Raw genomic sequence first — 19,260 nt, 5'->3', positions numbered from 1 at the left:
CACCTAGAATGGCAGGGGGGGGAAGACATCCAAAACGGCAAGCACACAAGAAATGCTGATGAAAGGACCCACCATTTTAGAGAAATTGTGTCCCTCCTGTGCATTATTGAGGCTGAATGAACAGCCTGCAAGTAAAAATGACAGTCATAATGGTAAAACCACTGCCACCAGCCATTCAGGTAAACTCACAATTGTTACAATATATCCCCTACCTTTCTTGCCTGGTAAAATGTATCACCCATCTCTCAAAATAATGTGGGGTGTGCTGGCTCACTTTTACATAAAATGTAAAGGGGATGAAAAACCCTCTTTACTACTTGGTAACAGTAGTTCACCCAAGTATATGAAAGAGATATTATCAGGGGAACCCCAAGAGACAGCCCAGACTAAGCCCAAAAGTTGTAGGAAACTAGAACTCCAACCATACATTATGAAGAGACATAAAAAGGTAACCCATACGAGTAAAAGACTAGGTGAGAGGGTGAAAATGATACCCCTTCACCTAGGGACAAGATAAAAGTTACCAAGCCCAAGCAAAAAGTTCAGGGGTTGATGCAGGTCGGGAAGATTCCACGAGCTAAGAGAGCTTGTGGAAATGGACGTTCTTTCCCAGTGCTCGCGTCTAAGGCATGGAACAATCTACCGCTGGGCCGGAGAGAACAAAGCAACCTTCTGGGTTTCTGAAGATTGCTGAAAACGACACTCTAACTAAACTTCGAATCATCTTCATGAAATCTCTTTTCTGCTTGTGAAGGAGCGCTTGGATGACCGAGGGCTTTGGCGCTATAGCAAGTGTTGTAACATAACATAAATATAAAAATCTTGCTCAACTGTGGTGGTAGGCAAGATTGTATGCAGTACGCTTTGGGTGCACTACAACAACCCTGATCTCCTGGCAATAGAAAACCCAACCTTTTGTACAAGTCTGCACTACACAGGTTTGTAGCGTGTGGAGCAGCCAGGCTTATCTCAAGAGGGGTCAATGTGAGCTGTATGGAAGTTGGAGATTCACAGTGACAAGTATTCAAACACTTACACACAAGGTTTCTTGAATATACCATTATTAATTTATTTACCAGTCAGTTAGAATAAGCCTTCTTCAGAAGGGAGCAATCTAGAGCAACACACAAATGCACTCCAAAAATACACTTTTGTTATCTAAATCAGCAAATAACCATTTGGGATGACACACAGGCACTACATACACCCTCAGGTGACTTCAATTGCTAGTGTGCTGTTGGCATTAATATATCACTGGTGCATTTAGAATATTCTTAGGAGTAGTGTTAAAGAGAAGAGTTCAGAATAAAACAAGTATTCAAACAGTTATTCCTAAGTAGGTAAGTACTTTCAAAACAACCCCCCAATGCAAAGTCAGTTAACCCTTTCCTGGAAGGAAGGCAAACACATAAGCAGAAGAGAGAAGTCATTCAGGGAGTCAGGCAAGCCAATGTTAAGTTAGCAAAAGTCAGGGTGAAATGAAGCACTTCTTGCAGGCGAGTAGAAAGTCTTTTCCAATGTTTAAAAAGTCTTGGTAGAATATAAGAAAATAAAAGTAGAGCCACAAGCTGAACTTCAAAGAATTGGCTGATCAGCGTTTCAGCTCCTCGCATCTACCGTAAATAGCAACACTGTAGTTCCTGGCTGTTGAGATGGACTTTCCTTGCATCTGTGATCCCGCACTCTGAGGGGGCTCGGTCTGTCCCGTTTCTTGGGATTCCGGAGGATCTTCTTGGAGCTCTTGGTCAGCTTAAAAGCAACGCACACAAACTGGTGTTCCTCTCACTGGCTATCCGGTTCCAGCAGCGACTGCAGTGGATACTCAACCGGCTTTGAGAGGATGTCCAGGTGGCTTACTTTGGAGTCGATTGGTCCCACCAACTCAAAGGGAGAAGTCGTCCTTGCATGGGCTTCTCTGCCGATATGAATTTGGAGTTTCAGCACAGCAGCAGGGCTTCACCGGGCAAACCAATGATCCAGGAGTTGCAGCAGGCGTCCTCTTCAAGTTGTTCTTCAGATTCCTTTGTCCAGTGGTCGACTCTGCCTTCAAAGCCAAAAAGCCTTGCCTTTTATGCAGCTTGCTCCTCTTCATTCCAGCCCAGCTGTCGGTCACCCAGCAGGGTGGCTGTCCTTGGCGGACAGCCAGCCGGCTAATCACCACAGAGTGCATTTGGGTCTCTTAGGCAATTAACCACAGCGAGTTTCTGCCACCTCCCTTACTTCCTGCCTCTGCCAGACACCCTGGAGCCAGAGGCATGCTTCACTCGTGAATCCCACCAAAGGAAAAATGAACAAAGGGACCAAACCTGGTTTGGTGCACAGAGTAAATCTCAAGAAGTAATTTTCCACAAAGAAATGGCAAAAAAAAGACGACCAGGGCCATTTTGACAAAAATTGCACCCTTTGGTGCTTTACTGCAGCTGCGAATGCACACCATGGTAGTTAAAAGTTAAACCACTGCCACCAGCCATTCAGCGAGGAAAGGTTAACATAACATTGTTACATGAGAAGTTAGACAAAGGGGATACTAAGTAACCCCTCCAGCACCCTATTGTAAGATAGTGTGTGTTGGGTCTAGAAAGTTATAACTGTAAAGTCAATTTCACTTTACTGCTCTGGGAAACAGTAGTTTGTCCCAGAGAAGGTATTTCAACCTTTGAGAAATCCGGAAGACTTCCCTGTGTCACTGCACTGAAGGTGCCGTGTGACACAATGTAAAAGATGATGCCTATGGAGTTTCAGACTCCACAACCAAAAGAAAGTTAAAAAATTGCATTAAAGTACATGAGAGACTGGGAAAAGGTGTCTCAATCTCTCCAGGTTAAAAAATAAAATAGTAGTTCCCAATATCCAGCCAAATTGCTGAGGGTCTCTAAGGTGGAGGGAATTGGCACATTTCTGAGAATTCTCCCTTCCCAGGATCTTCTTTCCTTTGGAGACACTGGATTTATCCTTGGTGTCTGTCTGTCTTGTGGGATGGTGTGGGTGGAAGGCTTTAAACTGGTGTAACACTAGATTTCTCATTGGTCTCAATGGGGAGGTTGCGCAAAGTTGCCTCACTGTCCTTTCTGGTCAGCTCCCTTTTCTTACTAGGGGGCTTGTGTGTGCTGTAGACTAAACCCAGGGCCTGCGTATCATTTCCTAACAGTACCCAACCATGCACTTCAAACTGAAACTAACAGTTCCTTATTGACATACCATTGCTCTTAATGGCGGCTGGTATTATGGGGCACATTTGGAGAGGGCCTCCTGCAAGCTTGGTGGCCCTTCTGGAAGCGTTGGCTATATTGTTATGGTTGATGAGAAAAGGATACAACCAAAAGGGTTGAAAAAGATTCCCAGAGATATAGTAAAAGATGGAGTGGGGAAAAAGGTTCCCACACACGAGAACTGATCAAATATCGTAGAGTCCAGCAAAAAGTTCCAGGGGACTCGCGTGGGGAGAATATTGCCAACAAATGAAATTATACTTAACATGCAGCCATCTGGCAATAGAGTGCGATGGGTAAAAGGGCGGAACTAAGATCATGGGGCGCGGAGTGTTGGGTAAGATTGTCATAAGTGATAAATCTTCCTGGCCTGTGTCAACCCCAGAACTTTTTGCTTTTACTGGGGATTATTTTTCTTTATACCTCCTGAGTGAGAACTTTTTTCCACACTCGCAGAATCTTTTACTCTTTTTATGGGTGTCATTTTTAAGACTCTCCGTACTGTCTTTTAAAAGTTATCCTCTTTGACAACTTTGTGGCAATAAGTGCTTATAGTTGCTGAGTTGCCCTAGGGCTCCCCTTTTTAACTTTCTCTGGCTAATCTTGTGAGAACTAAATCTCCCAAGGGTAGAAAGGATCTTTGGATCCTTTTTACTTTTTATTAGGTGAGACCAGCAGCCCCCTCCTAATGTGGAGTTCTGGGGAGATACTGAGTATCCCCTTTCTCGTTTTAAATGTAGCATTTGTTACAAGGACAAACTTACCATTTAATGGCTGGTGGCAGTGAACCTTTTTATTAATTTTGGTGCACTTTTACACAGGCAGGCATGGGTGTTTTACCAAAATGGCCCTTGTCTTCTTTTTTTTGCCATTTTAGTGTTCCTTGTCCTTTCTTGTTTCTTCCCCTGACATCCAGGGTGTGAAATCCCTTTGTGATTTTTTATTTTATTTTATTTATTTATTTATTTATTTTTAAAATCTTCAGCAGGCATCCTATGAACTCGCCGCCCATGCTCTGGAGTGTATGAAGGCAGGAAGCGAGGGAGGAGTCAAACGCTGCAGCCCTTTGACTTCCAGTCTGACTGCAAGATTCCAGTTCAAACTGGGAGGCTTGAAGTCCTGAAAGGATTGCCAACTCCCCAAGTTTGAATGTTGCCAGGCTGTTTGATTAGCTGGGGTTCCTGCATGAAAGTACGATCCTGGAAGCTGTAGAGGTAGTCTACCACTGGAACCAAAAAGGAAAAGAAAGATGAAGACTTTGTGACAAACGATTTCCAGTAACCGGCGCACCTGCTGTGTAACCCATGACTGCTGTAGCCTTTCCTTCCAATCAACTTGGGGACTCCAAAAACGACGACCCCGGCCCAGAGCCTGGTGAAACCCACTATACTTAAGACCTGCCTTTTGAGCCATCCCACGTTGTGCTGCAACCTTGTGGGGCTGCAATACCCTGGGACCTCGTGCCATAGTGCGCTGCACGGTCTTCCGAATCTCAAACTTCGTGGGCATCCTGCTGGATCTCCAGAGACACAATTCCAGTCCGAAAAGTCCCCTCACCAGAATGCTGGACCTTGCAAACAATGAGAATTCGATCAGCGATATTCTGTCTACTTATGTGCTCCTGAAAAGGCACCAAATCCACAGAACCACATCCAACCGCAAGGAAACCCTTGCCTGGAGCCTTTTTCCGTGATCCCTGCTGCAAAAGTCCTTTCACAGTCCTGTCTTCGGTCTTGACCAAGGAATCAATCTATTAGGTTTTTGGCTGCATATCCTGAAGTCTTCGTGCTGCAACTCTTCTTCTGTGCTGAGGTACTGTTGGCTGTGGTATTTTACCTGCCTTAAGCTTTTGTTTTCTGTATAGCTTTGGGCGTTTTCTGTGATTGGGAGGCCACTCATCCAGTTCACCCAAACCCACCGCGGAATCCTTATAGGTGTTTTCTCTGAAGTCCCTGGCTCCTCAACTAACAAAAGTAAAGATACTTGTTTGAGCAGTCTTCCTCTGGAACTCTGGCTTTGCCTGCAACTAAACCAGTGGTCGAAGTGAGCGGGAGCGGTCAGGAGCGGTGCTCCTCTACTTTTTTTAAGTTACATTTTACAGCTCCTATACTTTGATTTGAAAAACTGTTCCGGAATGGTTGTGTTTGAAATTAAAGTGTAGGAATACGTTGCACCTTGCACTTTTAGTGCACTGAATGTTCCCTTAAACAGCAGGTGCACGTGTTTAGGGGTTTGTATGGTGTGTGGGAGAGGGTGTGGTGATGGGGTTTGTGGGGAGTGGGTGCAGGCCGGCAGGGAACATGGTTCCACTACTTCTTTTTGTACACTTTGACCTCTGAACTAAACCCTATATCACACTGCCTACCGCTGGCACCTAGACCACTAGGGTCCCTCTACTGCCTCTGAGTGAACTTGTGCTATAGAATAAGGGAAGGACTGGGTAAGAAAAGGGTTCTGCCTTAAAGAATAACAAGCATGGAAATGTTATTTACTTGTAAAAGAAGTTGGTTGTTAAGTTACTCTGAGTGTACAGTTCCAAACGTTACTACTTAAATTAGGAATGTTTAGCCATTGTGAAAAATATATATCGTCTTTCTTTCCTTAGAAACTGTTTCGCAATTCTAACAGAGTAAATGTAAGGTTATATTCGTCTCCTATGATTTGGTTGTGCCTCTTTCCCAAAACTAATGCTGTTGGCTTCACTATTTATTTCAGAGAATAGGTGTATACGTTTCTCAACTGGGTCTTGCGTCCCCTGACTTGCTGTTAGCCTGTACAGAATAAGAATGCCTTAAGTTTAACTTTGAATCATAAAGTGTGTAACACTGGGTTTTGTTTTCCCTGGTCTGTTCTAGACAGACACAAAGACAGTCTGAGGTTTATACCTGCCTTTAGGTTGCTGGTATCTCCTGTAAAAAAAAAAAAAAAGTATTGGTTTTACTTGCATGGAGTATAACTGTGTTTTTTGATGCTTGTGATGAAGTATTAGATCTTTCTTTCGAAGATCGAAAGGGGATGTTGACATGGGCGTGACTGTAACACTATCCCTAATGTGACGTGTAGTGTACCCAAAATCCCTCAGGCATCTAGGTCCCCAAGATTGTTTTTTTCCACCCAACTAGTTGGCCGCCTTATGCAGAGCTCACAAGAGTTAATATTGCTCAATATTGGTTACTTTGTCCCACGACCGTCTAGTCTCCCGACAACTTCATTTTGACAACTACCTCGTGGACTTCCTACTGCCGAAGACATCAATGACTGCTCAGCGCCTGGTTAACTGATCATTTGTCGATCTCGTGGCCCAGGCCCTCCGGCCAGGCCCTTACAGAAGGGAGAGTGGGGCCCTGGGTTTATTCTTTTTTAAGAATGCATTTCTTTTTCCCCTTCTATTTCCCTATTTAGTCTGGCTGCTGGCTCTCTGCTATGGAGAGGACGCCTTTTAAAGTGTGTCCGTCGTGTAACAGCAAATACCCTTGGAAGGACACCCATCGCCGTTGCAATCAGTGTCTACCTCGAGACCACGACAAGCTTTCTTTGAAGTCCTGCAAGCTCTTTGGTCCCAAAACGTTAAAGGACAGGCAGACAAAACGGTGGGTGGCCTACGCGATGCTGGCTGAAAGTAATTCCCCCCCACCCCCATTGGTGCCGTCACTTCAGATGATTAGGAATCCATTGGCAGCCATGGCTTCAAACTTGAAGCCATCGACCGTTCGGCGGAACCCTCAGGTTCCCAGATGCCCGTCCCCTGCCCCAACAGACGGGCCACCGGCTCGTATATGGGGAGTTCACACCCTTGTGACAAAGGCACACGTGCACCACTAAAACCCAAACACACAACACCTAAGGCCTCCTCGATGCAAACATCGAAGAAGCGTGTAACCCCAACAGGCCTGCCAAAACTACGATGCCTTTGGAACCTTGCGGTTTGGTGCTCTCTGCACATCCGTCTTCTTGGCAATCGACTGGGCTTTCCTCTAACAAGGGTTTTCACCCAAAAAAACACACACGGTCGCCGATGCACCATCCAAGGGCGCGCAAACACCCAAGTCTTTGGTGGAGCAGTCGACTGCGTCGGCAGGCACGTCGCAACATAACTTTCAGCTGCCGAAAAGATGTGAGTGTCTCAGCTATTATTTCGGAAGCAGGAGAAATCGGGGGCACCCCTTCTCGTCGAAGAGTATTCTGAAGACACCCAGCCTTTCTCGAAGGCTTTGTTAGAAAAATCTCCCCCTTCTGACCAATCTTTTCCACCTCCAGACCCTTCAGCATCCTCTCTGTGGACTTGAGAATTATATGGACAAAATGGCCCAATATATACTTTTCTCAGATAAATATATTACTCCCAAGAGACCTAGGGAAGAGGACTCTTGCCTCATTCCACAAATTGCAGAAGCTTCCCATGTCTACACAAGTCCACCAAGAGGTGGTCTTAGATTACTCGGAACAGTAGGATTCCCCTGATCAACAGAATGGTGTACAAGATGCACCAAGAGCCTGTCGGGATGATTCTGGTGGCCCTGATGTGGGCCCGCCAACCTTGGTTCTCCCATCTCATGGCAATGTCTGCTTCCCCTCCCAGGAAGCTGCCATGCTGTCTCAAGACCAGGGGGAGACACTACATCCATGCCCTCAAACTCTCAACTTGGCAGCCTGGCTCCTGAGGTCATAGTTTTCGGGCACCTCCAACTCCCTCATAGATGTATGGACATACTCAGGGAAGCCTAACACCGGGCATTGCTACTCCAGCAAATGGAATCGCTTTGTCATCTGGTATAATGGCAAAGGCATTAATCCCATTGAATCAACACCAAAACATATTGTCCTTTATCTAACCCACCTTTTAGATTCAGGTCTGGTTTTCATTTCTCTAAAGGTCCACTTAGCTGTGCTTTCAGCATACACCTCGTCACAAAATAAGATTTTGTGGTGGAAGATGCCAGTAATTAAAGCCTTCATGGAAGGGGTAAAGAGGCTTCATCCCTCTATTTCCAACCCAGCTCCCGGGTGGGACCTGAATGTTGTAATTGCAAGACTAATGGTGCCTCCCTTTGAACCAGTGCACAAGGCTAACCTTAAAGCACTCACAAGACCGCCTTCCTGGTGGCGATCACCTCGATGAGGAGAGTTAGTGAACTGCAGGCCCTTTCAGTTCAGGACCCATTTCATACGATTCACAAAGATAGGGTGGTCCTGTGCACTCGCCCACGATTTGCACCTAAATTTATCTCCAAGTTCCATGTAATCCAATCCATAGAACTACCCACCTTTTTCCAGAACCCCACTAACTAGATGTGAGGAGAGCCGTGATCTATTAACTGGAAAAGACGAGGCCAAAGTGTTTCGTTTCAGTGGCAGCTGGTAGAGAAGGAGACTGTCTTTAAATCGGCTATCTCTAAGTGGATCGTAAACTACATCAGACTGTTAGTCTTGCCGAGCGAGATCTGCCATTCACGCATAGAGCACACTACTCTGGGAACAGGGGCTACCATAGCAATCATTGCAAATGTTTCCCTTGAGTCCATTTGCAAAGCAGCAACCTGGAGTTCTGTACACACCTCTACACAACACTTCCTAGCTACACTCTAGGTCTGATTCTCAGGTGGGACAAGCGGTACTAAGACATATCTTTGCTACTGTCCCTTCACTCACCCCAAAACCATCTCTGGGTAATGCTCACTAGTGTATGCACAGCATGTGATTCTAAGCAGATTTACAAGCATCAGAAGACATGCTTTCTGATGCGTGTTAATTTGCTTAGAATCACATGCTGTGGATATGGTCTGATATCCAGTGGTAACCGCTTAGTATTGCATCTCCCCTTTCGAGGACAGAAAGGGGACGTCAGCATAGGCATGTCTGTAACACTATCCCTGTCGCGACATGTAGTGTACCCAAAGTCCCTCACGCGCTGAGGTCCCTCAGATTGGTTTTTTTCGCCCAGATAACTAGTCGCTCTATAGCAGAACTCTTACATAACAGACATTGTTTATCCTAAACCGACTTGTCGGTTATTCCCCCTTAAGTCATTTCGACGACAAGAACAACTTTGACGAAGATTGCGGGGGACTGGTCTACAGCGGTGGATTTCGGCACCTAAGATCCGGTGGCTGAAGCATCCACGTGGCTGGGCCTTCTGGCCAGCCCTTACAGTAGGGAGAGTGGGGTCGGGGTGGCCATATTTCCGTTATGTCTTTCCTCTTTCTCCCTCTTGACCCTCTAGGTCTGGTCATCGTTCCCTTTTGCTATGGAAAGGACTCCTTTTAGGTTCTTCCCTAAGGGTAGGGTCAGATACCCTTGGAAGGACGAACACAGGACGTGCAACTCCTGTCTCCCCTTAGATCACGATGAGAAGCAGTGTGCAGCTTGTAAACTCCTTGGCCCCAAGACCCTTAAGGAACGCTGTGTAAAGCGGTGGGCCGCATACGGTATGTCGCGGGCGGACCACTCTCCACCCCCCTCCCAACCGCCACACCCGCTGAAAGTGACATGGACACCTTCAATGACCAAACATCCGTTGCGGATGTGATAGAGCTCGAGGCAGAAACTTCGAGGTCCGCCATGCCCGTCCCTGACCCTTCAAGGTCTGACTCTGGTCTCGCTTCAGGGACAACACCCGGTGACAGGGGCATACAAGCGCATTACATTAAACACACAACCCCTACTTCAATGGGTACGTCGAAAAATGTGGAAGCGCCAGCAGGGCCGTCAAATTTCAGCGGATCCCTCTGATCGTTCAGATCAACAGCCTTCCCTGCATCCGCAGCAGCGTTTTGCGACTGGGTATTCCCAAACAAGTGTGCTACCCCTAAATCAGGTTTACACATCAAAGCACGGAAATCAGATGCTCAGACGGTCCCGAAAGGCCCGGTAGGCCCAAAAATTATGACTAGTCCTCAAGGCGAAAAACCGACCGCTAGGCCCTCTCACGCCGCGGTAAGTCTACCGCTAGACCTTCGGACCCATCAACTCACGCCGATTCGGCGGTAATAGAACACAGTATCACAAGAATTACTTCAGCAATTGGGCTTATTCCCGTTCCATCGAATAACATGGGGCAGGCAGCAGACAAATCCTTAGACACGTCATGGTTCCCCCGATTCTCACGATACCTATGAGGACAGTCAGCCTCTTTCCAACACCCTGAGAGACAATTTTCGACGCCAAAGGGCTAAAGACGACGATTTTCCACCCATAGGCCCTTCTGGTCCCTCTAAATGGACAAGAGAAATTTGAAGGGTGTATGGACCGTCTTGAAAAAATTATCAACTTTTCTGAACACCCTTCCCTGAAAAGATCTTGTGGAGAATCTAATCTGCTTCACATTGCCAAGAAGATCAACCCTCTGTCCCCGTCCATCATGAAGACATCGGCCAGATGGATACTTATCAGGACATTTATAGTGAAGATGAAGAACCTTCCTTCCCGCAGGGCTACAATGAGGATGGATGGATGGATGGATGCCACAGACAATTGGGAAGAAAGCAAGAAAGTGGGGACGGACCCATGGACGCTCCCCCCAACAAGATCAGGACACTGATGTATTGTGCCTGGATTCCACCCCGGCTCGCCAGGCATTGCCTGTAGACGACCAAATGGCGTTCAATACCATGTTAAGGAAGGCAGCTGAGCATTTTCAAATCACTACTCGAGGCGCTGCCTGAGCAGGAATTCGCAGAAGATATTCTTAAGGAGAAACCACCCTCTAGCCAGGCCATTCCCCTCCTTAATTCTTTTAAGAGCAGATTGGCTCCCTCCCTGGTATCACCAGCTCAAACCCGGCCAGTGAACCCAAGAGTAGAGAAGTTATTTCGGCCAGCTCCTTTGGACCCCCAATACATTAAAGGGCACGCCACCCCCGATTCCCTGGTAGTGACTACCACCCGGAAACAGGCAGGAGTACCCCTTGCTACGGGGGAGGAGCCTCCAGAGGGAGAATCGGAGGATATATGCCCTAGGTAAACGGGTTACCTCGGCTGCCGCATATACTACGCGCATAGCCAATAACACTACGCTACTGGCGAGTTATGCTGACACTCAATGGAACCTAGTTCAGGAAGGTCTCCAAGAGGTCCCAGAGCCCATCAGGTCCAAGCTTCTCACTATTGTGGCCGAAGGCAGGCAAGTGAACCAGAATGTAATAAAGAACATTCTGGACACGGCTGAAACAGCAGGCAGGTCTCTGGCCCAAGACACCTTACTTAAAAGGCACGCTTGGCTTCATACCTCAGGCTTTAAGCCTGAGACATAAGCCTCCCTCATCAATAAACCAATTGAAGAAACTAACCTTCGGAAAAGCGGTCAATGAGGCCCTAGAAACAGCCAAAAAGAGCATGAGACTCTTAAATCCTTGCAACGAATTACTCAAAGACCTTCCCCCCCCAGAGAGGAAGTAATTCTCGGCGGTCCTTTCAAGGGCAGTCCCGTGCAAGTCAGAACAACTATGGCACAGGAAACTTTAATGCTCGACAAACATCAGGAAGCCCTGCATACTACCCACCAAGGGGTCATCGACGTAGAGGCCCCAATCCTAGAGGAGCCGCAACCTCTGGTCAGAAATAACCATCAGATCCAGGTCCCCTCCCATGTCAGCCCGGTCAGGGGGCGCTTAACATCTTTCATCACGGCATGGGAAGGGATGATTTCAGACCACTGGGGTCATAAAGACGGTTGCCCACGGGTACTGCATGGAATTTGCTAGACCTCCACAATTCAGACCACGTCCACAGCGCCTTTCACCGGACCATCTGGAGATCCTGGATCAAGAGGTGAAAGCACTGCTGGGAAAGGACACGATAGAAGCTGTCCCTGTTCAGGTAAACAAGGGTATTTATTCAGTGTTCTTCCTTGTACCCAAAAAGGACCTCACCATGCGCCCTGTTCTAGACCTGCGTCCAGCGAACAAGTTTATAAAACCTCAAATGTTTGGCATGGTAACGCTACAGGAGGTGATCCCACTGTTGAAACAGGGGGACTACATGGCAACATTGGACATGAAAGATGCATACTTTCATATTTCAATGTTGCCAGCGCATAGGAAATATCTAAGGTTCATGATAGAGGACAGGCATTACCAATTCAAGGTACTCCCCTTCGGCATTGCCTCGGCGCCAAGGGTGTTTACGCAGGTCCTGGCAGTAGCTGCAGCACACCTGCGCAGGTTATCCGTCCCGGTTTACCCTTACCTCGACGACTGCCTCATAACAGGGGCTCGTATGACACTTTTGAAGACCCTAAAGGCCGTAGATCACCTGTTCAGTCTGGGGTTCTCGATCAACGAGAAAAAATCCAGTCAAATAGAACAATTTCTGGGAGCTCTAATCTGGACGAAAGACTAGCTCGTATCACCCCCCCACCCCAACGAGAGGGTTCAGAACATGCTTTTTCAGATCCCTCAATATGTCGCCAGTCGGGGGGGCGATGGTGCGCAAAGCCATGCGTTTGCTAGGAATGATGGCGGTGTGCATATACTTGGTTCCCCACGCGCGGCTGCACATGCGTCCCATGCAAGAGTGGCTCAACAGCCACTGGTGTCAGGCCAGTGGACAATTGGAAGATCTGGGAGTTGTCTCACCAGCCCTCGTTCTCTCTCTGCAGTGGTGGTCAAGAGAAAACCTCTTGAAGGGGAAATCCTTCACCACCCCTGCAGTGGAAGCCACTCTCACGACAGACGCATCTCTCACGAAGTCGGGGGGGGGGGGCAGAGAGGGGGGGGCCCCTCACCTGCTTCAGCAGACGGCACATGGAGTGTGGTCCCCACAAGTAGCGTCCAACCATATACATTTACTGGAGCTATTCGCAGTGTTCAAGGCACTAAAGTCTTTCAGACTCCACTACAAGGGATGACCGTTCTGGTTCTGACAGACGGCACCACAGCCATGTATTAACTGAACAAACAGGGGAGGCTCTCACTCTCCTGGGCTATCCAAGCTGTCCCAAAACATTTGGATATGGGCTCTCAGACAGAAGATGTTTCTGCTGTCCCAATATGTTCCAGGGGAACTCAATCTTCTGGCAGATGTGCTCAGCAGCGACTTTCCTCTGGCCATAGAATACGAATGGCATCTGCACAAAGACATTGTGGCCAACGTCTTCACAGAATTGGGCTTCCCAGCGATCGACCTGTTCGCAACTCAGGAGAACGCCAATGCCAAGACTACGCCTCCAGGTACCCCCAGAACCGCTCCCTGGGGAACGGTCTCGGGAAACCTGGTCAGGGAAAATTGTTTATGCTTACCCCCCACACCCCTGACTCCCCTTCTCAACAAGATAGTGCACCAGGAACTAGTTACCATGATACTGGTGGCCCCATGTGGGCCCGCCAACCCTGGTTCGCTCATCTAATGGAAATGTCCCTCTAACCACAGTAAAACTACCCTGCCCGTACAACATGTTGTCTCAGGACAGGGGGGAGACCCTACACCCATGCCCACAAACTCTGAATTTAGCAGCTTGGCGCCTAAGGTCATAGAGTTTGGACACCTACAGCTCCTTCAGAGGTGCATGGACATACTCAGGGAAGCTAGAAAACCTAACACACGTTATTGCTATGCCAACCAATGGAAAAATGTTGTCATCTGCTGTAATTCCAAGGGTGTCAATCACATTGATTGCTCACCCACACACATTGTGCTTTACCGAACCCATCTGTTGGACACTGGGTTGGTCTTCAATTCCCTAAAGGTTCATCTGGCTGCTCTTTCAGCCTAAACCACATCAAAAGGTGTCGTGGTAGAAGATACCGGTGATTAAGGCCTTTATGTAAGGGGTTAAGAGTATTTATCCTCCCATTTCTCACCCAGCTCCTGGATGGGAATCTAAATGTGGTTTTAACCAGGCTCATGTGATCTCCCTTTGAGCCAATGCATTAAGCAAGTCTAAAAGACCTGATTTATAAAACGGCCTTGCTAGTGGCTATCCCTTCTATTAGAAGGGTTAGCGAACTACAGGCACTTTCTGTTCTAGACCCCTTTGTTACAGTCCACAGGGACAAGGTAGTTCTGCGCACTCACCCCAGATTTGCGCCTGAATTCATCTCGAAGTTCCATGTGAACCAATCGATTCACCTACCTACCTTTTTCCAGAATCCCACTAGCATGGCCGAAAGAAGCCTGCACACACTAGATGTGCGCAGGGCAGTCATGTTCTACCTGGAAAGAACTAAACCACTGAGAAAAACAAACCAATTTTTCATTTCAGTGGCGGCTGGTAGAGAAGGGGATCCTGTCTCTAAATCCGCTATCTCAAGGTGGATTAAATGCATCACACTGTTTACACTCTTGCTAAGAGATAACTGCCCTTCAAGCCTAGAGCACATTCTACTCTGGGCACTGAGGCATCCATAGCATTCATTGCAAATGGTCCCCTTGAGTCCATTTGCAAAGCAGCAACCTGGAGTTCTGTACACACCTTTACAAAACACTATTGCCTAAACACTCATTCTAGGTCTGATTCTCAGGTGGGACAAGCGGTTCTGAGACATCTTTTCTCTACGGGTCCTTCTCACAACCCACCTCCAACTCCGGGCACTACTTGCTAGTCTATGCACAGCATGTGATTCTAAGCAGATTAACAAGCATCAGAAGACATGCATTACTTACCGTAATAGCTTTTCTGATTGTATCTGCTTAGATTCACATGCGCTCTCCCTACCTTCCCGCTCGGTGTGGAAGGAACATAGACGTCTTACTACTTTCTCTCTTTATGCACTCACTCACTATATCCTTGGGCTCCCTCATGGCATACAAAATACAATCGGAGGGACCTCGGCGCATGAGGGATTTTGGGTACACTACACGTCACGATAGGGATAGTGTTACAGACACGCCTATGCCGACGTCCCCTTTCGGTCCCCGAAAGACAAGATGCAATACTCCGTGGTTACCACTGGATGTTGGACCATATGCACAACATGTGAATCTAAGCAGATACAATCATCAGAAATGCTATTACGGTAAGTAATGCATATCTTACTCACCGTAATAGCTTTTCTCATGATTGTATCTGCTTAGTTTCACATGCGCCCACCCTTCCTCCCCTCTTGGAGTAGAAGGAACATGGACATCTTACACCTATTCTCTTCTGTACTTGCTCATGCTGACTATAAGGCTCCCTCACAGCAGAAAAAACACAACCAGGGGGACCTCAACGCATGCATGATTTTGAGTACACTACACGTCACGTTAGGAATAGTGTTAGTCACGCCCATGTCGATGTCCCCTTTCGATCTTATAAAGAAAGATGTAGTTCTCCACGATTACCACTAGATGTCGGACTATATGCACAACATGTGAATCTAAGCAGATACAATCATCAGAAATGCTATTACGGTGAGGAATGCATGTCATCTTGTAATATGTTAGTTATTGCTTCCCTTAGTCTGTGAAGTGAAAAGCAACTGTAATTGAATATTACATCCTTAGGTTGTACTCACCTAATAGTACTGTGGGTCATCACAAAAGAAGTTATAGGTTCTTACGTACCTAGAATAAGTTTTCCACTATTCACAAAGTGTATTGCCAAGTTGGTTTACTAAGTGAATTCTTGCTGAGCGTCAGGGTACAGTTGCTAGGGTCTACTACCCTTATATTAATGAAAGTAATTTGAAAAGTAACTATTGATTTGATTTCCCTAGAACTCCTGTTGGATGTTCCAAATTAGTTTATATGCTTTGGTCTGTGTAACTCCAAGAATAGTGTTTTTCTGGAATGTGTTTATATGATCTATGATAGTACTTATTTCCCCCAAGATTTATGTGGGCCTACTTGTATTTGAATCAAACATTTATTTTTTTACAATACATAGTGTTTCAGTGGACCGCTTGTATTACAATTTCTTTGTACTGATTTTACAGCCCTCTCGATCTCCTAAGATGAGATGAGCCTGGCTGCTCTGTCTATGCTACCCTGAACTCGGGTGGTACAGCATTATACTAAGAGTGGAGTCTTGTACTGCCTCAGTTGAATGGCTTTACTAAGCCCTTAGTTGGACCTCAGAAAAAGTGTCCTAGCACAGAGCCTCGATTTATACTGCCCTGGATTACCTGTCCTGCGCATAGGTATACACAGAGCCATACTGCTCCCCTGGTGGTGAAACATTTCCCCAATTCCTGCTGCACTTGAGATCCTAGAATATCATAGATTAGGAATCCTTAGGAGGAACATCCATCGCAAAGAACATTACTGGGAACCAAGTAATGTGTTCTTTAAGAGGTTTGGCTTCCCTTTCTTGTCATTAGTCTTGGCACCCTTTAAGGTCAGTGGTTGTAGATTGCTTAGCAGAATTGTAAATGATCTGCCTTAACATTATCTATTTAGATTTGCAAAACAGTTAACTGATTAACTCTCGTTTCTGTTGGGGAGAATTCTCATAAATGTGCCAATTCCTCCCACCTTAGAGCCCTCCAGCTCTTTTGCTAAACTTTGGGACTTTTAACTTTTTCATTCAATGTGTTTTCTGTGTTCGCTTCTTTTGGTTATGGAACCTAAACCACTCCATGGGCATCATCTTTTCATTTGTCACACAGCACCCTCAGTGCAGTCACACATGGGAGCCTTTTAGGCTGTCCAAGGTTTAAATGCCTTCTCTGGGATAACTACTGTTTCCCAGAGCAAGTAAAGTGAAATTGACGTTACTAGTCTTTTTAAATTCCTAGACCCAGCACACCCCATCTTACAAGAGTGCTGGAGGGGTTACTTGGGATCCCCTGTGTCTAGATACTCATGTAGCAGTCAAATGCTACCCTTTCCTCTCGAAATGGCTGGTGGCAGTGGTTTTACAATGAACTACCATGATTTTTCCTGACTGCGAACACCAGTAGCGTTAAATCGCGGGAGCCATGTTTTTCAAGACGGCGTCTGAGCCCCCTTTGTTTAAATGGGGTCCCGGCCTTTTTTCGCCATTGTTTTGGAAAGAACCTTCTAGAGCTTCTCTGTGCGCCAAACCAGGTTTGGTCCCTTTGTTCCTTTGGCAGGCTTCCGGACTGAAGACCGCCTCTGGCGCCTGAGTTTCTGGGGTGGGCAGGAAGTGAGGGAGGTGCCCGAAACTCCCTGTGCTTAATCTCTTAGGAGACCCAAATGCACTCTGGCGTGATTGGCTGACTGTCCAGCAAGGACAGCCACCCTGCTGGTTGAGTGGCAGCTAGGCTGGGATGAATGGGAGGAAAGTGGATGAAAGGCGAGTCTCTTGGCTTGGAAGGCAGAGTCGACCACTGGAACGAAAGAAATAAAGACAAGCATTAAGAGGATGGCTGCTGCAACTCCTGGATTGCTGATTTGACCAGAGATGCCTTGCTGCAGGTCCGAATCGCCAAGTTCATCTCGACAGAGAAGCCCTTCAAGGACTTCTTCCTTTGAGTTGGTGGGACCAATCAACTCAACACTAAGCCACCTGGATACCAATCTCGGAGCTGGTTGTATTTTCCTCAGAGTGCTGCAGGAAACCGAATAACCAGGGAGAGGGATACCAGTTTGTGTGCTTGACTGCAGCTACCGGAATTGAAGATTTGCCAGTTGCCAGCTTTTTGACCTGTCCCTGTGCAGTGCAGGAGTACCCCGATGTCCTCCCTCTTGTTCCCTTACGACTGAGGCTCAGGAACAGCGAGATCTGCAGGAACCGCCAGGAACAGAAGTCTTCAGCTGCATCTTTTTCTTCATTGTAAGGCACTGTGAAAACCCGACCGAGAGAACTTACCTCTCACTGCGAAAATGCTTCGAACTTTTGCAATTTACAGGCCTAATCGGCTTGTGACCCAACATATTATTCTTTGTTTTACAAACTACTTCTGAGAATTTTGGCAAAGACTTTTCCGTTGAACTACCAGAACTGCTTTTTCATATACACGACTTCAGCCCATTGACTTTGGCCTAACCCATTGCATTGAATCGACTCCTCTGGTGAACTCAAAACATTTGCACTCTTTAAGAATAATTGTGATCTTCTTTTTATTAACCTATGCCATTTTGCTCCTCCTTCAAAGTAGTTTAAATGTTTATGAAACGTACAGTGTAATATACTAAAGTATATTTGTGTGTCATATATATTGCCTCCTTCTAGTGAATGTTTTATAACTGACTGCGAAATAAATTAATAAGTGTTTTACCAAGAAACCTGGCGTATAAGTCTGTTTGAATACTTGTGATTTTAGACCTCTGTGTAACATCATTACAGCTCACATTCTCCTCTTGTAATAAGCCTGGCTGCTCAGTCCTAGTTGTGTGTAGTGGTCCCCACCGGTACTGCATACAAACTTTGCCTAACAGTTTCCAACATGTGGGCCTGAAATTAAACCACTTCTGTTCATTACAAAATGGACAACAAAATGCAAAGTGCCAATATTGTTTGTTGCACAATTGTAATATTTACCATTTCTCTCTATTCTTTAGGTTCTTTACAATGGATTCACTGGTCGTAAAATTACATCACAGATGTTTGTTGGTCCCACTTACTACCAGCGCTTGAAGCACATGGTGGATGACAAAATTCACTCCCGTGCCAGGGGCCCAATTCAGATACTTAACAGACAACCTATGGAGGGTAGATCTCGGTAAATATCCTTCTATTCCTTTTTTTTGTAAGGTAAATATGGATCTCTCCATATGGTCCCAAATTGTACAATGGTTAGGACTCTTATGTAATACAATGGGAGCGAATCTGCATTCTGCTTTTTCACTTTAACTGCATGAATTTGAGTATGTTTTGCTTAACTTCAGAGTCGATTTTGACAATTGACTTAAATGTTCACTTCAGTCTCTCTTAAAAGTTTGTTACACATTTTTGAGGTCATGTTTGAAGATCCATAAGAGCCAGAACACTGTGAAGCCATTGGTAAAAGGTCTTAATTAGGCATCTCTACGTAACTCCTCACCCCCCTCTCCAGCACCATCTGAAATGTCGCTGGGCATAGTACGGCAGTCGCCTTATTTTGTTCCTCCTCTCCCCTTCTGCACCCTTCTTCCTCACCTTTTGTTTTTCTCCGGCACTACCAGAAATGTCGTCAGGCCTAGTACGGTAGTCGCCTGTCTGTTTCCATTTCCTTCCCACTCTCCCCCTCCCT

General features: G+C 46.4%; 1 protein-coding gene across 2 annotated transcripts in view; it reads left to right on the top strand.

Annotated features, from left to right (window-relative positions):
• POLR2B (RNA polymerase II subunit B) overlaps positions 1 to 19,260 on the top strand; it is a 616,839-nt gene that overhangs the window by 511,326 nt on the left and 86,253 nt on the right. For both annotated transcript variants that reach the window (XM_069626112.1, XM_069626111.1), the window contains one exon: positions 18,590 to 18,750. In XM_069626112.1, the coding sequence (XP_069482213.1) occupies positions 18,590 to 18,750 (161 nt within the window). The remainder of the gene's footprint in view (positions 1 to 18,589; positions 18,751 to 19,260) is intronic.

This window comes from Ambystoma mexicanum, chromosome 6p (genome assembly GCF_040938575.1).
Source record: "Ambystoma mexicanum isolate Mex_15411 chromosome 6p, UKY_AmexF1_1, whole genome shotgun sequence".
NCBI classification, from domain to species: Eukaryota; Metazoa; Chordata; class Amphibia; order Caudata; family Ambystomatidae; genus Ambystoma; species Ambystoma mexicanum.
This window is presented reverse-complemented; position numbering and strand designations above follow the sequence as displayed.